The sequence below is a fragment of the Manis pentadactyla genome, chromosome 4 (genome assembly GCF_030020395.1).
Source record: "Manis pentadactyla isolate mManPen7 chromosome 4, mManPen7.hap1, whole genome shotgun sequence".
Classification (NCBI taxonomy): domain Eukaryota; kingdom Metazoa; phylum Chordata; class Mammalia; order Pholidota; family Manidae; genus Manis; species Manis pentadactyla.
This window is the reverse complement of record NC_080022.1, coordinates 136,437,138-136,447,385: the sequence shown is the minus strand read 5'-3', so window position 1 is coordinate 136,447,385 and position 10,248 is coordinate 136,437,138. Positions and strand designations below refer to the sequence as shown.

At 57.0% G+C, this 10,248-nt stretch overlaps 1 protein-coding gene across 2 annotated transcripts; it reads right to left on the bottom strand.

Annotated features, from left to right (window-relative positions):
* Positions 1-2,118: 2,118 nt before the first annotated feature.
* LOC130683671 (uncharacterized) lies at positions 2,119-8,494 on the bottom strand. Of its 2 annotated transcripts, XM_057501935.1 has the most exons (8): positions 8,366-8,494; positions 7,391-7,493; positions 7,116-7,305; positions 6,627-6,809; positions 6,087-6,191; positions 5,787-5,996; positions 2,974-3,073; positions 2,119-2,602 (listed from the first exon to the last, which is right to left on the bottom strand). In XM_057501935.1, the coding sequence occupies exons 4-8, from the start codon at positions 6,741-6,743 to the stop codon at positions 2,466-2,468; spliced, it is 669 nt and encodes a 222-aa protein (XP_057357918.1). In that variant the 5' UTR covers positions 6,744-6,809; positions 7,116-7,305; positions 7,391-7,493; positions 8,366-8,494; the 3' UTR covers positions 2,119-2,465. The 2 variants fall into 2 exon arrangements, with proteins under 2 accessions (XP_057357918.1, XP_057357917.1); XM_057501934.1 differs by lacking the exons at positions 7,116-7,305; positions 7,391-7,493; positions 8,366-8,494 and adding an exon at positions 6,935-7,086.
* Between the last annotated feature and the right edge of the window lie 1,754 nt (positions 8,495-10,248).

Genomic DNA, 10,248 nt, shown 5'->3' with positions numbered 1-10,248 from the left:
AAGCTAGTTCAACCATTGTGGAAAGCAGTATGGAGGCTCCTCAAAAAACTAAAAATAGAAATACCATTTGATGCAGGAATTCCACTCCTAGGAATTTACCCAAAGAATATAATTTCTCAGATTCAAAAAGACATATGCACCCCTATGTTTATTGCAGCACTATTTACAATAGCCAAGATATGGAAGCAACCTAATGGTCCATCAGTAGATGAATGGATAAAGAAGAGGTGGTACATATACATACAATGGAATATTATTCAGCCGTAAGAAAGAAACAAATCCTACCATTTGCAACAACCTGGATGGAGCTGGAGGATATTATGCTCAGTGAAATAAGTCAGGCAGAGAAAGACAAGTGCCAAATAATTTCCCTCATTTGTGTCATATAACAAAGAAGCAAAACTGAAGGAACAAAACAGCAGCAGACTCAGAGATCCAAGAAGGGACTAGGGGTTACCAAAGAGGAGGGGTGAGGGAGGGAGAAGGGGAGGGAGGGGCATTATGATTGACACACATGGCATGGGGAAGACAGTGTAGCACAGAGAAGACAAATAGTGACTCTGTGAGGTTGGGGGGATCTCGATAATATGGGTGAGTGTAGTAACCATATTGGTTTTCATGTGAAACCTTCATACGAGTGTGTATCAATAATACCTTAATTTTAAAAAAAACTTTAAAAAAGAAGCCTGGGCAGAAAGTGGGAAAAAGGGAGGGAGGCAAGGCAGTGCTGGAAGCTTCTTGGCTGGGCTGTGGTCGCTGCCCTAGAAGGGTTTGTTTATAACCCAGCTGCTGGCCCTGCCCTCCCCTTCACCCTCTAACCCACTTGCCAAGCTAGTGAGCGCAGAGCACTTAGAATGGACAGAAGGAACGTGCTGGCCACAGGGCACTGGCTCTTAGGGCTCGATGGGGCTGTACCAGAGCACCCTCTTGGGGTTGATTCTGGCTTTGGGCGTTGGAGGTCACCCTAAGCTGCCCACCCCATCGCCCTCCTGCCTTGCGATGAGCTCTGGGCTCAGTGGTCCTGACGCTGGGGCGAAGCTTGCCGCAGCCTAATCCACTTAAATAGCAGAACTTTCTCATCAGCTCAAAAAGATTTATACTCCAAGGTTCCGACTCAAAGACCTGACCCTTGCGATGGAAGGGAGGGAGATGAAAGGGTAGGGGCAGAAATGGAAACCTCGTTTTGGTTATTGGTTTTCCACACCGGTAAGAGGGTGGGCCCTCTAGCCTACTTTGGGCTTTGAGCGCCACCTGCTGACCACCAGGCAGTACTCGATGGAGAACAGGCCCTGTACCCATGAAGCCAAGAGGACCTCAGAGCCGGCCTAAGAATTTTGGAACTTCCTTTCCCCAGCCCACGAAGGAGTCAAGGCCAGTGGATAAAACAAGGGTGGCCAGAAGGTGCCTGCATTCTCCTGCTGGTTATGGATGGGCTGGGATTCTCACCTGGTGATTACAATCCAGGAGAAAAATGATACCATGTGCATCATGCACTTCCATGAATTCCTGTGCTGTATAAATACACTTATTTTTCGAGAAATGAGTACCAAATAGATGTTTTAAACCCCAGAAGGAGGAACGGATTCCCTGGGCTCAGAAGTTCCCACCTCCTAGTCTCTCCATTATAGGATCTCACCAGGGTGTGGTTAAGAACATGGGCTCTGGATTTGCACGGCTTAGGTTCAAATCCTGCACTCATGAGCTATATGGCCCTAGGCAGGATTCTATTTTGTTCTTAGATGTCCTCACCGATTGGGTGCGCTGATTGGACAACCATGATAAACCAAAACAAAAACGATCCGCCCAGTGCATGGAAGTGTGAATGCACAGGAGACACTCCCTTTAGAGAGCAGCACAAATCCAAGCATATATTCATTCATTTAATGCATTTTCATTAGGTGCCTATCGTTTACTGACTTTGTGTTACTCCTTGGGTGCTTAAGATGCCCCAAGAGATGATCTCTGCCAAGGAGCATACAATTGAGTAGATGTCATTCTAATACTAAAACAAAGCAAACCAACTAACAGGTGGGAAGGCAGGACACAAAGGATTCTTTTCTTCCATCTTCTTCACACACCATGCAAAACCAATTTTATTATCTAATCAGCTCTTTTAGCTTATACATATATATATATATATATATGAACCAGCCTCTTTGGGAAAGAGGAGAGGGATCAAAGAGGAAAGAAGCGCAGGACTGGAAGGACACTAAGGCAGGGTGGCTGCAGGGGCTGTGCGTCAGGTCGCAGATTTCAGGGGGAACCACCTGTTACAAATTCCCTGGGGCTGTGTGAGGCAGCAGCTCCGGGCTCCCTGGCCACACAGCTGAGGGGACAGTCTGTCACCAGAGGAAGGGGCCAAGGAGGACCGGTACTCAGAGGAACTTAGGGATGGCAGAGCTTTGGGGCCCAGGGGGAAGGCTCTCAGAGGGTCACACTTCTCCACGAGGCTGGGTCCAAGCTCCTCATAGGGCAAGTCCAGGCCTGTATTCCAGACCTCGACCTCCTTGCCCAGGGCAGCCGGCTCCTCCTGGAATTGCTTCAGCACAGCTTGGGGCCAAGGGCCTGAGAAATACTCCTCTTGGTGCTGCCCCAAGGCCACCTGAGAGGGGAGAACAAGATGGCTCAGCTCTGAGAGGCCCCCAGCCAAGGATTCTCCCGTCCTTCCAGCTGCCTGACCCCCAGCACCCGGGCAGCTGTCTGTAACCTGACAGGCTGCCGCCTGCCTAGGACCCATGCGGTCTTTGGCATATGGGTCTAGCACAGATTGGCAGGGCGTCCACTACATCCTCCTCTGTCCGGTCATTGGAGGGGGTGGGGGCTTCCGCATGGCACACGGACCATGGGACCAGGAGAACCAGTCCAGCTGCAGGAAGGACAGCGGGTCAGACACCCAAGTGGGGGGAGCCGAGCACTGGATGGCGCCCCACTTCCCCATCCCAGGAGCCCCTGGGGGTGACCCCAATAGGTTACCTGACCCAGGTGGGTGGCGGCACGCTGACCAGTGCACGTGAAGATGCACATGGTGACAAAGAGGCAGAGCTGAGCCCGGGACGCTAAGGAGATGGGGAACCTGGGGGATGAGGAGAGTTAGAGGCTTTGTGGCTGGGACCCGAGACACATCTCAGGCAGAGGAAGCTATTTGCAGAAACGGAAAAGAATGTGGGCTGGGGCTGCGGCCCGGAGAATATGGCTCACACGTGGTGTGCACTCTGCTGCTTATGGACTGAGCTGAACCTGGCGATGGGGAGAGGGTAGGAAAGGGTGAGGGAAACCCCTAAGGGAAGTGTATCTGGTCCAGAGGAAGCCCCTGACCAGAGGGGAACAGAGGAGGGGTCTGGGGAGGCAGGGGTGTGCGTTAGGGTGTCTGAGGGATGCTCTGGAGAGGTCAAGGGAATTCTCGGGGTCCGCAGGAAGGCTGTCCTGTGAGGCAGCGAGAAGGTGCTGAGTGTTGGCTCCCACCTGGGAGCAAGCTGGCTCAGGTCAGTGGGGAGCGGCCTGTGCCTTACCTCCGCCTGGGAAGCCCTGCTGCCTGGCCTCAGGACCTCTGTGCGCCAGGCCTGCAGCTCTGGGTCACCCCTCACGGCTTCATCACTCTTGGAGAAAAGACCCACCAGCCCTCCACGTAGCTGCTCCGGGGAAGAAGGCCCCCAGGCACAGGCAGCCAGCGAAGGGCCATCTGGACCTACAGTCCCCCTCGGTCTCCCCATCAGGCCCAAGGCTCCTCCCTGTCACCCTCACTGGCTGCTGACTCCCCACAGCCTGAAGGCATCTCGGCCACACAGAGAGGACTTCACACCCAAGAGCCCGTGCTCACCCAGCTCACAGGGAGGGCACAGGAACTACAGGTCAAGCCAGCCGTGGCTCTGCAGAAGGTCCAAGTGGCCTCTGGACCCAGTGTTCATCGCCTGAGGACGAGGTGGTCAACCAGGCAGATCAGCCGGGGTGAGCCGGCTCAGGCGGGGCAGCTCAGGTCAGGGGGTCCCCGTCGGTGGGCCTGCTCAGGCCCCTCTGAGGAGGAGGCTACTCAGGAGGAAGGATGAGAGAGGCCTTCCCAGGGGAGGAGCGGGTGTGCAAAACGGGCCTTGGGGACCTTCCGTCCTGGCACTCTCCTCCCTCTTTACCACCATTTTCCATACCAGGTCAAAAACTCCCCATTTAGAGACAAGATTGCTCATGGCCAGGGTGCTGATCTCCATGGTGCAGGGAAAGGGGGGCATCAGGAGCTGATTGTGGAAGGAAGAATTGGGATGGAGTCAATTAAGGGGATCCCAGGACCCATGCGGGGAGGGAAAGTAAAGGACCACAGCTTTATAGAGAAGGAGGGAGAGGACGGGTCTCTGTGAAATTGGATTGGGTCAGGTTACCATTTGGGAGAAGAGAGCTGTCTGCCCAGGGCCGACCAAGGTCAAGGGCTTAGCAGGCGGCTCCCTGCACAGTCTCACAGTATCTGTAGCAATTCTAGGACTCCCTTGTCCCACACCCAAAACCTAGCAAGTTTCCACATTGAAACTGTATCTATGCCTCCCTTACATCTATGGAGAAAGCATCCCTGCTCCCTCCAAGGGCAAATTCCTCCCCCGCGTTGCCTCCCCAGGACATCAGCCCCACCACCTCTCTCAGTCTCTGTCTCCCGGCCACCCTCCCTCCTTCGCCCTCCCTCTCTCAGGGTCACACAGTACTGGCTTCCCTAACGGGGACACCCTCCCCTGCCCAGGCCCTCGCCCCTCCAGCAGCCCCTGTTCCTTGCTTCCCCTTCCCAGCAAGGCTTCTGGAAAGACTCACCCTGCACTGTCTCTGCTGCTCACCCCACGTTTTCTGCTCAGCCCGCACCCGTCTGGCTCCCCCCGCCCCCAGAAGGCACTCCACACGGATGACCAAGGGTTTCCGCACCTGCAGATGCGTGTGTCATCTCCCTGCTCGTATTTTGTTCACTTCCCACCAGCAGCAGCAGCAGCGCGCCTCCCCCTGGCAGCTCCTGCGCACTGCACGGCCCCTCGGCTTTCGTTGCCCTCTTGCCTGGTGGCTGCCCTCCTCGTGCTCCTTTGCCCACTTCAGCCCCTCCCCCCGCGAGAAAGGCGGGGCCACCCTAGAGTCCTGCCCTGGGCCACATCCTCTGGGTAGATGCCAACCCTAGACACCTTCATCGAGGACAAAGGCTGCATTCTCACATGCCTCTGTTTCCCCAATAACTCTTCAATCTCTCTCTCCAGCGCTGCCCTGTTCCAAGGACGCAGGCTCCTATCTAACTGCCCTCCCACATTGCCAGGGCCTCTCTGGGCACTGGAAACCTCCTGTGGTCAGAACAGATTCCTGACACTTCTCCCCACCAAGGGACATGGCCTCCTCTCAGCCTCCCCACCTTCTTTCTCCAAGCTAGCTGTTCAGGCGCCCTCCCTGCCCTTGCCCACAGCTAGTGTCAGCCATTCCCCAGATGCCACCGCAGATCAGCCTGTCTGCCGCGGCCCCACCCTCACTACCCACCTGCAACCTCCTCAGGCCCAAGGTCAAGTCTTTGGTAAAACCTGTTCTCACTCTTCCCCAGCCCTGGGAGTTTCCATAATGGGGTGTGTGTGTGTGTGTGTGTGTGTGTGTGTGTGTGTGTGTGTGTGTCTGTGTGTGTGTCTGTGTGTGTGTGTGTGTGTGTGTGTGTCTGTGTGAGAGAGAGAGGGAGAGATGGGTCCTCACTAACATACCCCAAGGTGAGGCCCGTGCAGATGCCTCCCGAGGCTGAGAGGTGTGAGATGGGAGGCAGTCAAGTACAGAATGAGGAGGGGCTGAAATACCTTGGAGACAGGCTGCAGGCCGGGCACACTCCTCATCGTGGCCACAGAGATAACCTCAGCCATCAGGGGTCCCCTCAGGAGGTGTGGCTGTAACTGGTGCAGCTGGAAATCAGAGCTGGGGATCCAGGTCTTGGCCATAAGCCAGGCCATGGGGGGATCCGAGGACAGGTACAGCACAGGTGGGGGGCACTCATGACAAGGGGGCTGGAGCTAGAGAGGGACAGAGAGTGGAGGCTGACGACCTGTGTGTCTAAGTTCTCGAGGGGATCAGGGTCGGGGGAAGGTGTCTGGTCCTCTAACCTGGATGACCATGGGTAAGAGTCGGCCATCAGGCTGCAGCTTCAGCGTGAAGAGGGGCGGCCACATGTTGCTGCTTGAAAATGCTGACATTAGGTTTGAGCCCACCTAGCAGGGAGAAATCGGCTTTAAACAGAGATCCAGCCTGGAGGGCTGGGGGTCACCCCTGGACCTGGCCTTGTCTCATTTGCCACGGTGGTTCCTTCCTCTACCCATCCACGTCTTATGCTTTGTGTCAGACTTGGAACTCTTTGAAGGGAACTTACTGGTTCCACCAAGCACCCCTGTCCCTGGAAACATGTCCTCCCCCAAGCCCTTCAGGCTTAGATCAGTGTGGCACAAAACAGTCCCTCCATCCTCCCCTCCAAGAAAAGCAGAGCTCCAGTTCTCTCCAGAGCCTTGTTCAGGCTCTCTCGCTGTTTCCCCCAGAAGCCTGAGCTCCTCCCTAACCTGAGACGCATGGAATGAAGAAGGAAGGGATGAAGGAGGAGATGGAAGAGGAGGAGATGACAGGAGGAGACAGTGTAGATCAGTGGTTCTCACCCACGGGTGATGTGGCCCCTGGAGGATGTTGGGAAATGTCTGCAGACACTCTGGGTTGTCACAACAGTGGGTGCTCCTGGCGTCCAGTGGGTGGAGGAAGGAGATGCTTCCGAGCATCCTACACGCTGGGCACAGCCCACCACAGTTTTCTGCCCAGCCTGTCAGTACGGAAGGTGAGAAGCCCTAAGTGTAGACGGAGAAGGGTGTAGATTAAAGGTCCCGGTGGAGGAAATGGGGGAGGGGAAGGAGGCAGAGAGAAGGCAGGTGCGGGCTGGCTGCGGGGAGGGTGCACAGAGAGGGCACAGCACCTGGAGCTCTTTCTCTGGCTGGGTCTTCGGGTCTCCCATCCCTGCAGGCAGCGCCTCAGGGGCATGGGATCTGCGTCCCTGAGGAACTGGGACCCGAAGAGGGCGCCATCCTTCCAGCATTGCCAGCCCGCTCCGGGGAAAGCAGTTGGAGAGCACGCCCTGAGCTCCTGGTCCCGCTTACCTGGCCCTCTCCTGTTCCCACCGTCCCCCTTCGAATCTGTGGGCTGGAAACCCGCAGGCACTCAGGCTTGGGAGGTTGTGCTAACTGACCAGCCGGGGCGGTCGCTCCCCACGGGAATGCTCTGGGAAATCTTCCGGCCTTTTAACGGAATCTGCGAGATCCAATGCTCCTTGAGGGCCAAGTCCTCAACCTGTGGAAAGTGGCAGTGCCAGAAGATCAACAACGACCCCCTCGCATCCCGAGATGTCAGCGCCCAGCCTCACCCTGGCCCTCACCCACTGGCCAGAGGGAGAGTGAAGTCTAATCGCTCTTCCTGGGAAGGTCCCACGGCGACCTCCCTGCTACCGGCAGGATTCACCCCTCTTGCCAGGAGCCCAGCTGCAGACAGAGACGGACTCGGGGTAAGTGGGCGCGGGGTTTCCCGGGATCTGGGCGGGTGTCAGAGGCGCTCTCGCGCTCACCTGAACGCCGTCCGCCTTCTTCCCGCGCCCGCTGCCGGTGCCGCTTCAGCAGCTCTGGGGGTGGTCGCACCGTCCGGGCTGTGGGAGGGCGATGCCAGGCCCGCGGCCCCTTTTGACCTCCCTGGGCGCCCGCCCCGCGTCCGCCGCGCCCCGCGCTCCTGCGCACGTCCGCAGGCCGCCCCCGCCCCCTGGCGGCCCAGCACCGGCGCCCCCTGCCGCCTCCGCACGCCGGGCGCCGCCCCGCTGCCCAGCGCCTCACCGGGGCCCTCGGGCAGGCAGAGGAGCCCTGCGCCCTGCGCCCTGCGCCCAGCGCCCGGAAAAAGGGCCTCGCCTGGGCGCCGAGGCCGTGCACCGCTGCCCACTTGCGGAGCCACTCGGAATCCCACAGGCTCTGTGCTGGCGCAGCGTCACCGGCAGGAGGCGCCCCAGGGACAGGACACGTTGGTCTCAAACTCCTGCGGGCCCCGACGGAGCGCACGCGCGGGTTGGGAGCCTCGGGGAGGGTAGCCGGTGAGCCTGGGCAAGCCTGGCCCCGCCTGGCCTTAGGAGCACTGCCCAGTGAACAAATGAACCCGCCTGGAGGAGCCGGGACAGTCCCCCGGGGTCTCCTGTCCGCCGTCTCCACCCGGGCAGGGCACCGCCGCCCTGCCCCAAACCGGCCCTCGCTTCCTCGCTCCCCACCTGGCGCGCCTCCCGCGCCGCCCTCCCTCCCCCGCCGAGCCTCCCAGGCGCTGCTCCGGCCCCAGCGGCGCCCCGCGCTCCGCGTCCGCCGCCGACCTGGCCCCTCACCGAGGTCCACCTCCCCGTGCTCGCCCACCAGCCACAGCTGCTCGCGGCTGCTGGTCCCCGCTGAGAACGAGTCCCGGTGTCCCGCGGATCCTGCACTTGCCCAACTTGCCAAGACGTGCAGCGGACCCGAGGCAAACGAGCAGGGAAGAGGCTCTGAGCCCAGCCCGCTGGGAAGCCACACCCCGTCTGCGGGGTCTTTGCTGTGTGTGGCGGGCTCCCAGGCCCCACCTCCCACCCCCGGGGCCCTACCCCCCCCACCCCCCCGATGCTCGCGTCCCTGCCGGCTGCCGCCTGGAGCCAGCGTTTCTCCGGAAGGTGCACCTTTCCCGAACCGACTTTTCAGACTGGTCCCTGAGAGCAGTCGCACTCCCGGCCCGGCGCTGAACACCCGGCTCCGGACACCAGCCACCGCGCCCAGCCAATTTTGGTGAAATGGATGAGTAACATAGCAGCACGCAGTGGAGAAGAGGGAGATGGAACAAGGCTTGAAGGGTGGGAGATTTCCCCTGAGACGTGAGGAAACCATCTTGACGAGGATGCAGGGCTTGCTGTTGAGGACATGTAGGAGATAATGACACAGGTGAAGTCCACCGGTGTGCTGTCCAGACTGGAGCCCAGAGGGGAGCTTGGGATTCCCCAGCAGGGCAGTCGCGAGGCTTCCAGCGGGCTTCCCTAAAACGCGCTCCCTGGGGCCAGCACCCCGGGCCGGCCCCTGTAATGGGCCCCAGCAGCCGGCTCCGTTCAGGGCCAATTCTTCCCCGCCGGACCTCCCAGGCTCCGCTTCCCTGACCTCGTTCGTTCGGGAAATGACTGCACCAGACACCAGCCCCTCCTAGATTGCTCCCAGGCGTCCTGCCCACCAGTCCGCTTGCCTCCTTCCTGGACCTTCTGCGCTATTGTGCACATAGGGCCCTAAATTCACAGCTTTTGTTAAACACTGCTTCCACCTCATGTTGAAATGGTTCATCGAGATAGTTGGATCAAGGGGGAATCAAAAGTATGCATTTACTGTTGTAAAGTAAACATTCTGTTTTCAAGTGAAGCCATAAAAATGTATGGACACTAGTGAATATTTGCATACAGGGCAGAGTTGAGGTTTGGGTCCATAAAAAGAGCTATCCTAGTTCTTTCTTGCATAAACTACACCCAAATGAGCTGACATTTATTCAAAATGGAGCTGGACTCTAAAGGTTCTTGAAAGGAAAGGAGAGACACACAGCAGCAAATCACAGGAGAATTCCGCTTTATTAGGGAAAGGTGCTGGGTTATATAGGAAGGGGCATGGGGTGATTGTGGTGTTACTTCTACGGGGCTGGTGGCTATTGGCTAGGTGCTGGGATTAGGGGGGCGTGGGGTGATTGGGCTTCAGGTGGCGCCGGCGGAACCGAGGACCCGGAAGAGAAGCAGAAGGTTCGCCATCTTATGGTTGGGGGCCCTTCAGTTCTCTTGGGGGAAAAGCTAAAAGCAGTATCTCTCTAGCTCTTTACAATTTTCCCCAAACCTGTTGCAGTTGACCTATCCACTCCTAATCAGTAACTTGATGATGATTTTTTAAATGATTCTTTTTTTTTTTTTAAATAATTATTTTTTATTGAAGGGTAGTTGACGCACAGTATTACATTACATTAGTTTCAAGTGTACAACACAGTGGTAGAACATTTATATACATAATTCTAGGTTCCAGCTATCACCCTACCAAGCTGTTACAATATCTTGACTATATTCCTTATGCTATACATTACATCCCGGTTACTTATTTATTTTACCATTGGAAGTCTGTCCTTTTTTTTTTTTTTCTTTTTTTGTGAGGGCATCTCTCATATTTATTGATCAAATCGTTGTTAACGACAATAAAATTCTGTATAGGGGAGTCAATGCTCAAT